This window comes from Lachnellula hyalina (genome assembly GCF_007821495.1).
Source record: "Lachnellula hyalina strain CBS 185.66 chromosome Unknown contig00086, whole genome shotgun sequence".
NCBI lineage: Eukaryota > Fungi > Ascomycota > Leotiomycetes > Helotiales > Lachnaceae > Lachnellula > Lachnellula hyalina.
The window spans coordinates 85877-103576 of NW_022157200.1; the positions used below are offsets into that span (position 1 = coordinate 85877).

Consider the following 17700-nt stretch of genomic DNA (forward strand, 5'->3'; position numbering starts at 1 on the left):
CAGCTTCCAGAGGTTCGTATTCGTTCGTGGCAGCCACTGGGCTCGTCAAAGTGGTGATTTGGAACTTCTTTTGGCTGAAGAATGATGGATCAGACAAGGATTATACTAGATGTTATGAACTATATGTTCCGGGAGACGAGAGATTTATTTCGTGGGGTGTTGCTCATAAATATCAACCAGTCACGAAACATATATTCACAAAGCAAGCAGGCAGGCATACCCATATTCAAAGAAAGAAAAAAAGATTCATAAGTCCATCGCATACAGAATAACTAATTGATACCTTACCCCTCCAAACCCAATCCCTAGTAAAACAAACGAATCCCAAATCATACATAACCACATCTCACTATTTCGTACCATGGCTCCCGACATTGTGGCCTGCTTGGTCGGTCGTTGCCTCGCTGACAGCGGAGCCTCGCGGGTGCAGGATTCTGTCGCTGAGACTTTGTTTTCGGTGGCCTTCTTGGCCCGTCGCTGCCTCGCTGGTACCTGTACCTGAGCTACCTGAACGTCGGGGGTGGAGGATTCTGTCGCTGAAGCTTTGTTTTCGCTGGTGGTTGGGTGTTTTCCCGGTGGTGCCGGATTGTTGACCAATGCCTGTGAGGTTAGAGTTTTTACTGGTGGTGTCTCTCAAGTTGGAGTCCTGACCAGAGCCTGCAAAGTCTTGGGCCCCACCTGATTGCTGTCCTGCAGTGCGGCTGCCTCCAATGACGCCAGAGTGTTGACCTGCTATAGAGCGGGAAGTTAATTTTTTGCAACAAGTTCTATTGCAGGGAATATCATCTCACCAACTGTTCCGGAGGTACCAGAACCGTACCCCTCAGTACTAGGGAACCCGGAGCTTCCCGCAACGCCTCTGTTGCGATCAGCGCCGTGGAGCTTGTCTCCAAGATCCGATCCACGAGTCTTCTCATCGAGGGGAGTAGCACCGTGGCCAAGGCCCTGGCGTCCAGTCTCACCGGCAACTGCATTTCCTGTACCCGTTCCAGTACCAATGCCGTGATTTCCTGATGCTGTTGGAAGGCCGTTGCTGGTGCCAGTGCCTGTTTCGTGGCTGTTATGGTGCTTTTCAGCCTCATAAGCTGCACCACCAACGCCACCTGCTACACCTGCATCTCCACCAAGCTGATGACCCGAGGGGCTGTTGTAGGCAGGAGTTGAGGCAACTCCGACTGGGGATGATGGTGCGCTTCCGTGGTGTCTGTCAGCCTCCTCTGCTCCGCCCCCGTGTACCGACGAATGGTGGTGGGAATCTTCAAGACCAACATTTGAGATATCTTGTGTGTTGACAGAAGGGTCAAGACGGTTTGCGACTGATGTGGTATGTGGCTGTTCGATATGTAAGCCAGTATATTGTAAAAAGGAATCCATGTCACTACTTACTCCGCCGATGGCAGTTGCATCTCGGCCAAGACTAGAGACTTGATTGGATCCAGTCACACCAGAGCCTGAGCGAAAGGGTAGACTTTGACCTGTAAGTCCTTGACCAGTTTGTGTAGTGCTTGAACCCAGGTTTCCCTCCCCTACTCCACCAGGGGTGCCAACTACACCCGCATCACGGCCTAAGTGTTGGCCAGAACTCTGGTTTGTGCTAGTCAGACCTGATCCGGACCCAGCGTAACCTGAATCCGAACCGAAGTTCCGCTCGTTCTCGCGAGAGGACTGAGAGCCTTGCCCAGTGCCTGACGAGATTCCACTCGTATTGGAAGTTCCTAGACCACCTGCAGTACCTGTGGTGCCCAGACCAGTGCTTGGGGTTCCTGAGATTGCAGAGCTTCCAGAGTTCCCAAGTTTTGGGTTCCCGGAGTCGACTCGTGGGTCCACTTTGTTTGCGACGTTTGATGAATGTAGTCCTGTTGCAGAGGATATACCACTAGTACGTGTGTTTTCATAGCCAGAGCTTGTATTGCTTGAGCCTAGACCTTGAGTGCCGGTGGTATTATCAGTTCCTGATGGATAGGCACCGGAGATACGAGACGCATTTCCCGCAGTCGTATCGCGGGCGTTTCCCAGGTGTGATCCTTCACCTGCAAGACCGCCAGTGGGGCTTTTAGTCTGTCCGGTGCCGGTGGACTGGGAACCATGGGTTTTGCTTGACGAACTGGCGCCAATGGTCGTCTTATCGTGGGTTTTGTGTGAACTGCTGGGTAAATGTCAGTATATTGAAAGGTCCTCGAGCTGGTGGATGATTGGGACTGGATTATTTTTACTTACATCAAGCTCTTGAGTTTTAACATAATTGCCAGGTTTGTATGTCAAGCTTGCAATGTTTAGATATCAAAGCAGACGCTTGGGGTTGAGCTGTCCTTATATATGAAGGTATTCACAAAGTCTACGAGAGGGCAGGTGGGTATGATGAAGTAGATGACGAAATGACGGTTTGTGGGGTATAATTAGATTTGAATAGTAGAATGGTCTGTAGGTATGATGTGATTGAAATAAATGGAAAAGAAGGGTGGTCCCACGTCAATATATATCAACAAGTGTAGCAGAGGGAGGGGTAGACGGTAAACGATGATGTCGTGTGTGGCTTAAGCTATATTGGATGTCAACAGTCCGGTCTCCTCACGAGCTCTTTAGCTCATGGTTGTTAGAGTTTGACCATAGCAAAACCTGTTGGAGGCAGAGTAGAATACTTGTACCGGTAGGCCGAGATTCTGTAGTAGGTGCCTTTAGTACTATTGTGTGCGAAGAACGTGACAAGACAGGTCAAGGTGACGACCCCGCCTTTTACAATGCCAATAGCCATACAGTCTGTACAGAATAATTTATGGCAACTTGTGACCGCCTTGACCTTTCCATCAGTTCAATGGATCTTTTCACGCTGTGAAGAGACCTTTAGGAGAGATCGTCAATCATGAGGCTCGCCTGCAGGAGAAAGTTTCTCCTGCATGCGGCTGCCCCGCAGTCTGTGCAGGTGTCATGGAATGAAATGGTACCGTGCAGCTGTGGCGTTGTGGCGCAGTGCATCTAGATTATGAAGTCTCGCTCGAGTCATTCGGAGTCGTAGCGTACCTACTAATACCTTCAGGTCGGGAAGCTAGTGTTTTTCCGGAAACGAAATATTCCTCTTCTTATCCCTTCTTTCCTTAAAAGCTTGGAAGACTGTACCAGGCGTGACCATTTCAAATATAAGTTACCAAAACATGAAATGAGCGCTATGAAAAGGTAGAAATTAGAAGACGCAACAGTTATTACATCTTCCATTCAGAAAGAAGCCCAATCACCTATAAGTACCCAAGAGGAATACTCATCATAGTGACTGTATGGGGAATATTGAGTGAGCCTTTCTAGTCAGGTGACTTACTCGACCAAACATCAATGAAACCACCAGTACCATCAACTATGGACCTACATGTAAGTTAACAAACACATGCTTTGTTATTCATTCTCACTTATTAAATTAATATCATCTCAATTGAAGGAAACGAATATCAAAGCAGCTTCACTAGACCAGATATACTCTACACACTCTACATTAGTGACAGCCATCTCCTCCTCGCCCCCCGAGAAGTTGCTACTGTACACCCCAAATTCCCCACCACGCCAATCCCTGCTCAGCAGTTCAGACTAGAGCTATCCGACTACTGGACCAATGAATACAAGACGAAAGTCAACAAAAAGCCGATGTTCCATTATAAAAACACCGAAAAGAGGATGTATATATCAAGTTCACTCGAACATTCCTTTTGAACCGAGTCCTGTGTATAAAACATTAAATTAGAGCAAGTCCTTCAAGCCGCAACAATGGATATCAGCGTGTACGTGAAGTCCTCGAATATATCTCTGCAAATCCAAGCCCTCACCCTGATTACACGCGCCTCTTCTTCTCGTTTATATACGCTCGTGAAACCTACTTCCCCTGCGCTCAACCGGCGTACTCGGACTCCACGTCCCGGCCTCACTCGCGCTCGGACTACTGATCCTAGTATCGGCCGCGCCCCTCCCCCTTTCCATTATACTCGGCATCGTATCAGAATTTGGACTGACAATATGGTCATCCTCGGCATCTCTCGAACGCCCATATTCATATTCTTCCCCCAGTCCCCTCTCCTCAGAACCATGTCCATCTACTGCCGTCCGTTCATGTTCCGCTACAGGGCTCAGACTATTGACATTAGCTCCTCTTGAGCCATCGTTCGGTCCAACAACTCCCTCACTCTCGATCCTACGCGACGGGATCGGCACCTCAGCTTCCAATTCCTGCGGATGCATTATCGGATTGCCCTGAATCTCAACCTTGGCATCCTGCCCACTGATTTCACTTGTGTATGCAGAAGCTTGCGCGGAATATGCGCTGGAATCTGGATGCTCGATTCGTTTTCCTGTGTCGATTTCGGCGACGTCTGGACCGGGGACATGGAGATTGGTGGCTTTGAGCTTGCGGCGGCGTCGGATGATGATTAGGGCCGCGACTAGGGAGACGCAGGCGATTCCTAGGAGACAGCCGAGGACGATACCTATGATTGTACCGGTGGAGACGTTTTTCTTCTTGGAGTGTTTGGAGATATTAGAGTTTGTGGGCGAGGAGCTGGATGTGGGGGTTGGAAGGTCGGGAGGGAGTGCTACAACGTGGGCTTCGGCGTTTTCGTCGAATATGCATTGGGATACATTGAAGGTGCGGCTGTTGTAGTGGGTTGTGACGTATGCTTCTTGAAGGAAGGTCCGTCCTAATGTGTATAAACCAGCTTCATTTGTTTGGCGGAGGGGAAAGTAGAGGGAACTCTTGTTTGTAAGGATAGGAGCTGTGAGATTAAGGTCGAAGGAAGCATAAGGAAGAACAATGTCGGTCGTTGGACCGCCTGTCTTTTGGTTGGCTAGTGTGAAGGTAATGTTTGGGTTCAGGTTTTGTAGACTGGCGTGGGTGGAAGCGTTGATAAGGTATCGTTGACTTGTTTGGTCTAGGGTAAGCCCAAAGGCTTTTTCAAACTGTTGGCATGCTTCTGTGGGCAACCATATTTCGGGTACGGCCGAGTCGATGAGGGCCAATTGGGGTGTAAGCATCAAAGAAGTATTCCCTGAAGCCGTGGTTGACGTTATTGAGCGAATTGTGACCACGATATCTCGAAGGTTATCGGGAGCCATGTTGAATATAACATCGTTTGGCGTAAATTTAGACGCATCATAGCCACCGAATATCAAGCTTCCGTAAACACTTTTCAGCCGGTAATATGCCCCAGCTGTATAACTCCAACTCATACTTGATATTGAGCCATTTGACGACAACGTACCAGAGAAGCTGTCCTGCGGGTTGCCGTAAGTCGAGAAATTCGTGGGTTGAAAACCAAGCCCCAGCATACCAAACCACCAAGTATCGGAAACGATTTCAGAAAGAATTTGGTGTTTAAGGGCAGGTCCATCGGAAGCTGTGTAGCCCAAGCCAACCGTATCAAAGCCTGCAATCATAAGTACAGCAGCCAACCGACGTTATCAATCGCAGAGCATACCATATTGCCCCTCCCCGGAGTAGCCTTGCGCCTCATCCAGACCGAGAAAATTCTGTGTATTGCTTTCCCATGATGAGGATTTCGACGAATCGTAAAAAACACCTCGTGAATCACTGCAGTCTGAAGGAACCCCTACACTAGTATTGCAAACATTGGCAGCTGCGCCGTATATAACCCAAACTTCCTGCCACGATGTCGCTGGTAATACGCGAACGGTTTGCGCGGGTGTTCCAACGTGGATTTCGAATGTAGACCAGCTTCCATCAACACCTTCCCTGGGCAACAATCAATATCTCTAGGAGATGCCTCTGGGTCTGCGACTTACCAATGCTGACTCGGCTCCGCGATGATAGGCGCTAAGAGCGTACTATTTCTCTTCACCAATTCTGGCTCCTGTGCAATAACAATCTTCAGAGAAATGAAAATTGCAACACATTCTAGTAGCGTACGCATGATTGATTAATTACTTGGCCGGCGCGGAGAAAAGAAAGACATATCACAAGTCGCCCTGGATCTGTGGAAGAAGACATAAAAAGTACAGAAGAGGAGACTGATAAAGTACTGGTACAGTAGAGTAGCATAGAGAAGAACTAACGACCTACCAAACGCAGCAATCAAAAGCCAGGAACAGACGGATCATGAACCGCAATTCCTGACTGGGAGGTTACAATGCAGGACAATGCGGCTTCATTGGGAGAGCCGTTGCAATGACGTTGGTCTGCTCAGGGGAGAGAATTCTTGCAATTGAGAGTTCAAAGCTTGGCAGCCAGTGAAAATGGTGCGGTTGAAGTCACAACCCCAGTTCGCCTCGCCAAACAAGCATTTCAACGTCTGTAACCGAGGCATATTCGCATATTCAGGCTTTTTATGATCTTCGGTTCTGGATGAGGATAAGCCCGACTGTTGATCCGTCCAAGTCTGTTCAGGTAGAGGACTGATGCCGGTAGAGATGCCACTGAAGAGAGAGAGAGAAACACTGCTGCGAAGAAAGTGCGTGCCGGTCATGAAGACAGAATATTGCCCCCATTGGGTAGTCTAAAGCTGCCGAGGGTAGACTGGTACTTCCAGCCCAACTTCACTTTGACAGTGCAATTCAATGAGCCTGGCCAGCTTTATAGGAAGAAAATGAGAAGATATAATCTTGTATAAGTATTTCAGAGAATGAGGCTCCTCTTACAATACCAAAGAAGGTAGATACCGTAGAGGGGAAGATTTTCACCCACGTGCACTATCGATGGTAACCATAGGCGACACTAGCGATTGGGGCCGTAAACACAATACAACCACAATTCGAATCCTTATCCGTACTGCACCAGAATCTGCACCTTGAACACCATCAAACTACATTTAATTCATAATACAAGCTTGTTATTACTTCCATCTTTGACCAAACAGATGGATACGTCCTACAAGTTCCCCGGCTCGCCCGGGACACCACTCCACCAAGTCTCTCCCGAGCGCGTCAACCAGCAACGCCCAATATCAATGTTTGAGCCCGATTCAGAGTCCGCCGGCATACGCTTTTCTGAAGTGAAGGGCCACTCGCATTCGAGAGATAGCTCGGTGCATGACAAGATATCACAGTTCAATACCTTGGCATTTCAAGGGAAGCAGTTGGAGCGCAAAACGAATGATGCGGCGCTCAAGCGTGCAATGTTGGGGCGGGAGGAGGCTGAGAGCGAGATGAGGAGATATAGAGACGAGACAAGATCCCTAAGGAGGCATATTGAGGAGGGAAAGGAGAGAGAACGCAAGGTAGGAGAGAGGTTGGAGACTGTCATGGTACGTTTGCCCTTCTGGCGCATATTGACAGCTGCTGATGATTCCGCAGGAGAATTACGGACGAGCGAAAGAGACCCACGCGCATACACAAACATTATGGGAGAAGGAGATCCGGCGTGCTAGGAAGGAATCGTTTAAGTCACAGTCCGTCATGGTCAAGCTACAGGAAGAGCTCAAGTCGTCTCGCAACCTCATGAAGGCTGCGCAAGCGGATTACGAGCAGGAGAAAGAGCGCAGCACGAGGAGAGAGCAAGAGGCTTTCGCGGCGAGATACCAGCTTGTCGGCGTCCAAGAAGAACTCTCCCAAATGCAGGAGAAGGTTAAGCTCGTGGAGCAAGAACGGGATGCCTTGAGGACGATTGCAAAGAACGAGGAGATTGCTAGAATTGCTGCCGAGGGACGAATCCCATTGCCCAAGTCATTCGAAGGCGATGAGTTTGCTTCACCGAAGAAGCAGAGGAAGTCTCTGGACCCTATTACGATTACATCGTCGGCTGCCAGTGAGGAGGAGCTCGAGGAGATCCGGATGCAATTGGAATGGGAGCAACAGAGGGCAGAACGGGCGCATGATCGGGTTGAGTTCTTGGAGATGGAGTGCCGTCTCAACTGCTGCGCATCAAGAAAAGAGCGAAATACGGAGCGCATGCCTGCGCCGAGCCAGAAATCCAGACCGAGCACAGTATTCATAGCCGCCGAAGGAGTCTTCAGAACCGTCTCTCCACCACCAGAGGAGTCCCCTTGGATCTCACCTGCAAAGAAGACAATCCCAGTCTTGGAGCAGCCTGAGCCTCAGCCAACACAGTTAAGCTACGCCAGAACACCTTCGTGCGAGCCCCCTGGACCATCCATGATCTCAGACGGCAACACCTCTTTACTCTCCCTATTTGATGCACCCCAAGGCCCAGCCCACAGCACAGAAGAAGAGCCAGAGAGCCCAGGCCCAACCATTAAAGAAGAACCAGAGGAATACGATGAATCAAACCACACAGTCATTCAGACAATTACAACAACAACCCGCATCCCCCTCGCCTCCCCCGTAGACGTCACTCCCCAAACAGTCCTACCGGCAATATCCTCGAACCCGGCCCTGAGCCCGACCATGTCCCGCGAAGAAGCATTAGCACAGATCCGCGAGCGCAGAGGCCGAGCAAGAAGCCTAGCACAGGGAACACTGACGCCGAGGAAGCAGATGGTTGAGGGAGGAGTTCGTCGAGATATCAGTGCACCTGCTATTCGGAGTGGTAACACCCGCGGCAGGAGTCAGGCCAGAGCATGAGCGAAAAGTGCGTTTGATTATTCCCTGCGTCGAATGGATTTTTGGATAGGGGACTGGCGGGGAGTTTCTTTTCGGGAAAAAGCAGCATAGCACCTGGCGTTTTCATCCGGGGCCGTGTTACAGCTGTATATCATGAAATGCGTTTGTTTAGAGTGTAATTAGCCTTTATAATATGAATCGTTTGAGTATTTTCGGTTTTCTAGCATTGCGTCACGCGTGATTTGTTGGTTCTTGCATATATAAATGACCCTTCCACAGAATCCCAAAGTAATTACAGACATTACGAGAAGCCTTGGTTCACACTGGGGGTGGACTTGACGTTTTTCTTAGCTTCCTTCTATTGTTACGATTCAGAAATTACTCATGATCTACTGCGAAATTATTCTTTTTTTTCTCTCAGGTTGTATCAAGTTCCTTGACCTAGTGACTTGACATTCCATATCATTGGTACTTCTGACCGAATTTTGCAGATGACAGCAAAGTAATCTTACCTCGTGTGAACGGAACAGCTGTGTATTTGTAGTGAAACGCTTTTGTAACCGACTCCATTGCTAGACTTCAGTAAAGTAATCGTTGTGAATGAAGTTGGCAGTTCTCAGGTTCCTGATGAGATGAGGCAGATATCTTCCTTGATAATTTGTTGGCGTTGTTTCATGTTCCCCTTGGAAGTATATATACATCTTACCCCGCCGGGTGCAAATATTGAATAAAGTAACAAGTGGAGAAGTGGAAGCCGCGTCATCTGATCTATTAGCATAACTTGCCGATTTTTCTTTACTTGCGTGAAGGACGCTTGCCGTTTGATCTGCCTATAGAGAATCTATACATATATATTGTTTCACCGGTCCTAAGAAAGTTAGAGTAAGGGGATAACAATACTTGGTGGCAATGCTACATAGAGGCCCTTGGCACTTATGTTGCCTCTGTTCCTGCCTACTATAGAACACAAAAGCTCTTCCTCTTAGCTTCTCTGGTTTCGAGCACACATGGGTAGATAGTTACTTCACTGTGAGTGACTTTTCTGGATATCCTCGTAGCTTTCGACTGAGTATAATATATGACAGCAACCTAGTGCAGTCAGATCAAGAAGCAAAGTACAATTTCTTATTGTCGGTTTAGTCTGGGGGGATAATTGTATGAAAGCTTTCTACTGGTTGTTCTTGTTGAGGTATGGAGTCTCACATACCACCATACGACGCTCAAGTTACCTTATAAATCTGAATATCCACATTTTAGTTCTAGATCGTACTTGTATACAAATATCAGAATCATTCCAAAACTCACAGTTTGTAAAGTATAGGAATATCACGTGTAGCCGCGAAAGTCGCGTCGCGCCTCATCTCTCGAACGCGTCGCCAAACATCACCCACATGCAACGTCAAACTCCACAACCTCAGCACAAATCAATTGCTCAACGCCCTTGTGTTGCAAAGCGCTCGCTACAGACAACAAGCTGCAAACATGCCCCCCAAACCCTTCAAACCCCCTCGCCCCTCAGGATCAGGCTTAGGCACAACCCCGTCCAACGGCCGACCACGCAAATCCGGCACATCGATCCCGTCGACATCGAAAGCAAAAACAACGTCCACCGGCATCTCGAAATCCAAATCCTCTACCTCCAAACGCCTCAGTGCGCGCGATATCGGACTCCCGTCCCTGTCCCCCGACTCAGACGATCCGTCTAGTGCCTCGCCCTCGCACTCACAAACAGCAGAAGAATCCGACGATCCGTTTGCGTCGCAACCTGTTGTGCCGAAAAGCAAGAAACGGCAGAGTGGTGGTAAGGGAGTGGATATGGATATGGATATGGATGGGGGGAGGAATAGGGATGTAGTGGGGATTGATGAAGATGCTGATGGTGAGGAGGGAGACGAGAGGAGGGAGGGAATACCGCCGGACTTGTTGAGTGTATTATTGCATCAGATGTTCCGCAAGGAAGGGACGAGGATGAGTAAAGGGGCGAATGCGGCGGTGGGAAAGTATATGGAGACGTTTGTTAGGGAGGGTGTTGCTAGGTGTGTGTGGGCGGGGGCGGAGAGGAGGGGGGAGGGGGGAGTCGTTGAGGTGAGTTTTGAGTGGGATGGAGGGTGAAGGGAAGGAGTGGGATTGCTAATATGTGTCGCTTTTTCAGGTTGAGGATTTGGAGAAATTGGCGCCGCAGCTTTTGCTTGATTTCTAGAGACGGGAGGTGGGTTATGGATGGGTTTGATTAGGGAATGGGCATGGGCATCACTCAAGTTTACGATTGCTTTGGACGGCGCATGTATACGGATTTGGAGGGTTATGTTTACGGTGTGGGCGGGAAAGCTTACAGGGATATGTATATGGATTGCTTTGGGTGATACGTATGATCAGGGGTGTTCATGTCATGTGTTGACGTTTCCGCACTGTTGATAGATACCCTCAAGTGCAGATTCCTGCAGTAATACTAGGAAGCAAAGCTGCTTATGAATATCTCTGCCAGGCATTCATCTCGAGTGAGAATTCATGCACTGCTGCACGCACTTGTATGTCACCGCCTTCCTATATCTACTAATAATAAAAAATCCCAAACACCACTGTTCAAGTCCAAAGCAGAAGCCGGACCCCCCAACATCCCACCAGTGAATACATAATATCATCTCATATCCTCTCATCCCATATCCCCTTCCCCATCCAGCCATCCCCCCAACTTTTGTTGCACTTCGCAAATCCCAGTGCTACTTTTGAGGGCATTCCCAACTCCCATCTACGACATATATACATGTGCTGAAAAGCAGGAGGATGAGGAGGATAGGTTCGAGGGATGCGGAGTGCAAGGATGTTTTTTTGGTGTGGTTGGTGGTCGTGGCCGTGGTGGATAGCTCGTGGTAGGAGGATGCATGCTCAGGCCGAAACTAGAAATATGTACATGCAATGGCTGAAAGAGAGGAGGATGGGGAGAAAACGGGAGGATGAGGAGAATAGGTTTGAGAGTCGCGATGTGCAACAAACGATTTGGGGGTGGGCTGGATGGGGAGTGGTGGGTGGATACTTTGTACGGATTGGGGAATTCTTGTCAAGGACTTCACATGATAATTGAGGATGCCCGGACAGTTTCGAGATTCTTAGGTAGGTAGGTAGGTATGTCTTGGTTCTAATATATGGGATTGATATACGGGATTTGGAATTGCAATAGAGGTTGTATGTGTGCATGTCTGGAAGTTAGAGGCACAGCTTTTATCTTCACGGGAATTTATATTAAGACTCTGCTGGTGTAGAAGCAGGCGAAAGTGTTGAGTGTTGATACTTTCCAGATTTCTTGAAGAGTGATAAGACGTGTTTGGGGGAGTTGGGAGAAATGTGAGAGGGAAGAGGCAATTTGAAGAAAGTGGATGTTTAGTTACCATGCTGTAAAGGATGGCATGCTGGTCTATATACAAGTTCACAAACCTCGAAATGGCCAAACAGCATTGCTACTATAGTCGATTGTACAATATACATCCTATCTTGTTAGTAACACTGGTCTTCAAACATTCACATAGCAGTCCAGTCATAAGCCGCAGTCGCAAAATGGCATTTGATGTATAAACACTGTGAAATGTACCCAAGTACTTGTTTGTCCGTAAAAAACAAGAACAGCGATGACAGGAACGCTGACCACCTTGGTAAATCTGTAGAGCTAGGCAATCTCCCAGCTTCTCTTCAATCCATCACATCATCCCTCAACGCGAACAACGCCTCAACCACCTGCTCTGTCTTGGTTCTAACGGCATCGTGATACATGGTATTCGTAATAAACTGCTTGCAGTTCCTCACCTTCTTTATAGACTCTTGCGCCAACTCGAAATTCACCTGTGCATCGTCCACATATACAGCCGCGTACACCGGAACTTCATTCTTCGCGAGTTGGCGCTCGTCGAACAAGTCCGGCCATTCCCCGTACTGGGCAATGATCTCGGCTACCTTGCGAAGCTTTCGGAGCTCGGCAAATGTCTCGAACATGAATGGGAATATCATTGCGCCAGCAAAGCATAATGGGGCCTTGCGGCTTGATTTTGTCGCCGAGGTCGTGTCAAGCACCCAACGGTATTCCTCCAAGGACGTAGAGACGCGTTCAGCCGCCCAGTTTGAAGGTCCGCGGGGGTTGTAGATGGATTCGCGGAGAATGAAATGGATGACATTGTCATCGTAGCCTCCAATCGCCTCGATTTTTGACAATGTCGGACGAGTGATCAAGTTGAATGATCTAAGCTCCAAACGCATGCGAAGCACAATATCATGGACTGTGTCAAATCCGCCGGACAGGCCAAACACCATGCCGAGTGTCAGGAATCTCTGTACCGTCAAAACTCCGCCTGCTGGCATTTGCAAGCCACCCTTGGAGTCGATATGAGCTACTAAATCATGGATGGTTTCGATGTCTTCCGGGAACTTTTCATAGTACGCCTCGTTTCGCTCTATCATCTTTTTGAAGTCCTTTCCGTATGCCTCATCTGGTCCCTTTCCTATCGCCGTCATGCCGGCAGAAATGAACGCTTCTTGAAGACCCTGAGGATATTTGGAAAGATACGTCAAGGCGCAAAAACCGCCAAAGCTCTGCCCCCAGATGCTCCATTTCTTGAGTTCAGCCGGGTAATTCTGAGTAAGTACATGCCGTATTGCCTCACAATCCGCAACGATACTATCAGCACGGAATAGCTTGAGGTAATCAGCTTGCTCTTGGGTATCACCCTGCAGCGCCAGAGTTTCCGCGGTTATTGGACTGCTAAGCCCTGTCCCTCGCTGGTCCATATAGAGCATCTGGTATCCCCGATCTAAAATGAGTTTGGTAATGCCGGATGCTTGGGGGGGTTGGCATCCTTTCCCTGGACCGCCTTGGAGCCAAAGAAGCCATGGCTTTTGCAGGGGTTCCCCCTTTTCATTAACAGATCCTGCGGGTCGTTCATGCTTGGTTACACTACGAGCAAAAACTCGTAGGGTCCCCAGAGAAGGATTTGAGTAATCTTTTGGCACCTGAAAGACGAGCTCGGTGACTTGGAGTTTCCCTGGTATAATTCAGTTAACAACTTCTCAAGTAAAGAGGAATGATAGACTGATAATGCTGACCGGGGATCAGATGGGATTTGCTATCGAGAAGGGTTGCCATGGTTATGATAGTCGATTTGTTATCTTTCACTAGAAGGTCAGTGTATATGAGAACAATATATCATCTGGGCAGAATTCAAAGTACGGTGATGATATTCTTTTATGATGCAAAGAAGGTATATCCGGAGGCGGCAATGCGAAAATGGGCCGGTCGTATTAGCAACTCCGTCTTCTTATTTAGGTAACTTGGAGCGAGGAACGGAGTCCATAAATCCCTCATTGTCCCCATGCCCTATGGGAGTAGTGGTCCAATTATCCCCCCACTCAGTGACACGGAGCAAAACGTAACATGTAGCTGGTATAGCAAAATGCAATAGATGATGAAGCGCACCAGTGAGACAGCCTAGGCTTCTCACGGCAGCAGCACACGTTGCGATTGACGAAACTTTCACGGGATGTCTGCTCGCTGCCAATCAAAAGATGGAGGTTGTTGCGGAGCACTTGGTGAAGTGGGATGGGAAACTGAATCGAAGTACCGATACATTGTTTGACTTGGACTGGATGAAATACAGTTAGACTAACAACTAACAGATCATTAGAAATATCTGATGAAGCTGAAATCATTGATATCATATCTCAAATTTGATATTTAGAGTACCATGGAAATTCCTGGGAAGCAAGAGCAAGTACCCTGAGCTGTGGCTGTGTTGTCTGAGGTCAACTGCACGGCCACACCCGCTATTACAAACCATCCAACCACCAAGGACTTCAACGTTTACAACTAAATCTTACAATCTCCTTGGGAATCTATTTCCATTATCTTTTACACTCTCAAACTCTTCAAATCCCAGAATACCAAAAAGACAGAAACACGGCTCAAGAAGATTAGCATGTCTATAAAGCAATCGCGCCAAGCCCTCCAATTTGTAACGATCACGAACCCAGATGAGATCAAAGACCCAGCGAGACAAAAAGCAATACGTCGGCAGGCAAGACGCAGGGCTAATGCCTCGAATTTGAAGCATTTTAAGCTAACTTTCGACCTCCCAGTCGTTGATGTTCACGCTGGCCCTGAACAGTTGCAGCTGAAGGTGGGGCATTACACCCCTCCAATAGTATATGAGCATCCACAACTAAATGCCGGGCTTTCTTCGTTTGATATCTTGCGTTATACTAACACCAATCATGGATTCATTCCTTCGTCTCTGTCTAATATGAATCATCGGATTTCACAACTCGTCGACTTCAGTAAGGAATGCATTTTGATTCTTCTCCTTCTTTGCCCCTCCTCCCAAGACCAGAATCAATGAACCAAATATAGAACAAGGCAGTGTCTGACATATCACATTCAAAGTGCGCCAAGGAGCTGATGGAAACTTCTGTCCCCTCTTGGACTTTTGGTGGAGCATAGCGCAATTGGATACCACGGCCTTCTTTGTCACGCTCGCAAATGCATCGCGAGCACTCAGCATAATGCATCATCCCTCGGAACCTAAAGAGAGCCGTGAATCTATCACGTTATACACCCATTCAATTCAGTCACTGCAGAAGAGACTTCAGATGCCCGTGGACGGATTGAGCCAAGGGGTCGTCATATCCGTTCTTGAATTTGCGTATCACGATGTGAGAAAGCTTAGATACATTTCCCCATGTGTTGAGAAGGGTGTTAACTGATTGTCAAGTTTCTCGGGCAAGATCTCCCACGCTGGAAGGTCCATATGGGTGGTCTCGTTAAGATCATTCAGCGAAGAGGTGGGATTCAGACTTTATATTCATCTGAAGCGATCACTCTCCTTACCTTCTGGTCTCAACCTCCATTCCCCATTGCCAAGAACTCGGTCTCTGACTAAGATCTCAGGATCGATATTTCAGGCTCCTTTATATTTGATGGCTTGCCATGCTTCCCTTTACCCCACCACCTCGTCACGCAAGTTGTGCAGAAAGCTCCAACGAGCTATGTTCTGCAAAAGTGGAATGTAGCTTTTCCAGAGCTTTCTGATATCACTATCTTTATGTGCCAAGCAGCAAGCCTGTCGAAACACATTGATGAGCGTGCTTCCATCAGTGCTGAAATATGGAGAGACGATATGTTTATAGGCAGGACATTCAACAAAGTTATTTACCAACTTTTATCATTGCCTCGACACACTGAAGAGCTAAAGAAAGGTCTTTCACCAGAGCTAGTAATACGGGAAGCAATGCGTCGAGCTTTCATTACTCTGTTTGCATTGTTGAGAGACAAATTCTCAGTCGTTCCGAGCGGGATCGAGCAGCACCGAAATGGAGTGAAAGAGCTTCTGCTTCAGAACCCAGTTGACTGGTCGGCTTTCCTAGAGCTACGCTTGTGGATGCTGTTTACTGCATGTCTAGCTGCTGAGGATGATGATCTTTCATGGTATATTGTGCAGATCAAAGACACCATGGTGCAAATGGGGATTTCGGGGTGGGATGAGGGTGTGGAAGTGGCGAGGAGCATATTATGGATGGAAGAAACTTTCAGAAGCAAGAGCGACAGAGCCAGAGATTTGTTTAAGCTGTCGACAGTCCATTTATGGGAACACAGCGCTCCGTAGCAGCAATACAGTACTGCCTTCGACATTCGCATGCTAGATCACAACTAGTCCCAAAACGGAATATCACAGATCCCTACTTGCATCGTTCGATCAAGGTAAACTCTCTCATCAAAACCCTTTCACTAATCAGCCCCCCAGAAGACGGACCATGCTGACATTGTCCAGTCTAGTATTCGGCGTTGTGACACGGCACGGTACGGCATTGCAACTAGGCCCGAAATGGAAAATCACAACCCTTGCCTGCATAATGCGGCGAAATCGCGAGAAGCCTCGACGGTTGAATAGCATTAAACTTCGGATCTTCAGAGATGAACATGCTCTTAGCAGAGCGATGGAATGCCAATATTACAAATGGAAGAAAGTTGCCGAATGCTTTTCAATCAAGAGTGAGCGGTGCAGAAGTGTATAAAATGATCTGGAAGTCCGCGTTATATCTCTGGTCAACCAACAACTCTCATCAGTACCTCTTTCAACCGCTTCATCTTCCCAGACTCTTCACAGAATAACCATGCCTTCATACGTCATCACAGGAGCATCCCGTGGAATCGGCGTGAGGAACTTTCAACTCACCTTGATTTCTTCGCTAATCACATCAACCAGTTCGCGCTACTTGACCAACTATCCGAAGATGCAAACAATGTTGTAGTTACTATTGTTCGCAACAAGGCTGCGACCGAAAGTAAAATCACCACGGAGCTCCCAGGAAGAAAAAACATCTTCGTCCTGCAAGGTGATCTCACCGACGTGGAATCTATTAAAGTAAGCTGCTCTTCATCTTGGAAATTGAAGACGTTTCTCACTTACTATATCAGAATGCTTTTACCGAGACCAAGAAGCTTCTTGGAGATAGTCTCGATGTCCTGATCGCCAATGCGGGATACATCTCTGACTACTCTGGTTTCCTTCCACTCAGCGAACTGTACGTACGCATCAACCCAGCCAAACATGCCTTTCCACTAATTCCTGTCCACTCAACAGGGGCTCAGATACTAAAGCTCTAGACGCGGACCTGAACCAGCTGTTCCAAGTAAACGTAGTGGGCAACATCCACCTCTTCAACATCTTTCTACCCCTCATCAAAAACGGCCAGGCCAAGAAAATCGTAACCATCTCCTCGGGCATGTCTGATGAGAAACTCACACTGGAAATCGGACTCTTCGAGGCTGGTCCGTACTCGATCAGCAAAGCGGCCATGAACATGGTGAATGCCAAGTTCCAGGCCGAGTTCAAGAAAGAGGGCATTATCTTCATGGGTGTGTGTCCTGGTAGTGTTGATACGGGGCATTATGACAACCGTACGTACAATTAATTGCTCCACTGTTTGTTTTGTGAAGCTCGCGAGAATGCGTATGCTGATTGGAGATTGTTGGCAGTGTCTCCTGAGGATTTGCAGAGGAATATAGCTATGGGTGGGAAATTTGCTGGCTATGCGCCGGGGTTTAAAGGCTGGGCTACTCCTAGGGATTCGGCGCGCGATGTGTTGAATATCGTTCAGAAGGCCACGATGGAGGCTAATGGTGGTCAGCTGGTATCTCATTTTGGGAATAAGCAGTGGCTTTGAGGAGGGAGGAGG

General features: G+C 48.1%; 5 protein-coding genes across 5 annotated transcripts; 3 read left to right on the forward strand and 2 right to left on the reverse strand.

The window, feature by feature from the left end:
* Positions 1-3837: 3837 nt before the first annotated feature.
* SAP2 (Candidapepsin-2) lies at positions 3838-5903 on the reverse strand (the record flags this gene model as incomplete). Its single annotated transcript, XM_031150280.1, has 3 exons — positions 3838-5399; positions 5451-5725; positions 5776-5903. The coding sequence occupies 3 exons, from the start codon at positions 5901-5903 to the stop codon at positions 3838-3840; spliced, it is 1965 nt and encodes a 654-aa protein (XP_031004527.1).
* An 864-nt stretch (positions 5904-6767) lies between these two features.
* LHYA1_G005333 (uncharacterized protein) lies at positions 6768-8508 on the forward strand (the record flags this gene model as incomplete). Its single annotated transcript, XM_031150281.1, has 2 exons — positions 6768-7232; positions 7282-8508. Coding segments are annotated over 2 exons (1692 nt in total), but the record flags the coding sequence as incomplete, so codon positions are not given.
* Positions 8509-9969: 1461 nt separating this feature from the next.
* Cenpx (Centromere protein X) lies at positions 9970-10687 on the forward strand (the record flags this gene model as incomplete). The annotated part of the gene is made up of 2 exons (XM_031150282.1): positions 9970-10572; positions 10640-10687. The coding sequence occupies 2 exons, from the start codon at positions 9970-9972 to the stop codon at positions 10685-10687; spliced, it is 651 nt and encodes a 216-aa protein (XP_031004529.1).
* Positions 10688-12171: 1484 nt separating this feature from the next.
* On the reverse strand, positions 12172-13642 carry pip_2 (Proline iminopeptidase; the record flags this gene model as incomplete). The annotated part of the gene is made up of 2 exons (XM_031150283.1): positions 12172-13514; positions 13576-13642. Coding segments are annotated over 2 exons (1410 nt in total), but the record flags the coding sequence as incomplete, so codon positions are not given.
* A 2993-nt stretch (positions 13643-16635) lies between these two features.
* On the forward strand, positions 16636-17688 carry LHYA1_G005336 (putative oxidoreductase; the record flags this gene model as incomplete). The annotated part of the gene is made up of 5 exons (XM_031150284.1): positions 16636-16677; positions 16728-16886; positions 16940-17046; positions 17106-17422; positions 17462-17688. The coding sequence occupies 5 exons, from the start codon at positions 16636-16638 to the stop codon at positions 17686-17688; spliced, it is 852 nt and encodes a 283-aa protein (XP_031004531.1).
* Positions 17689-17700: the final 12 nt, after the last annotated feature.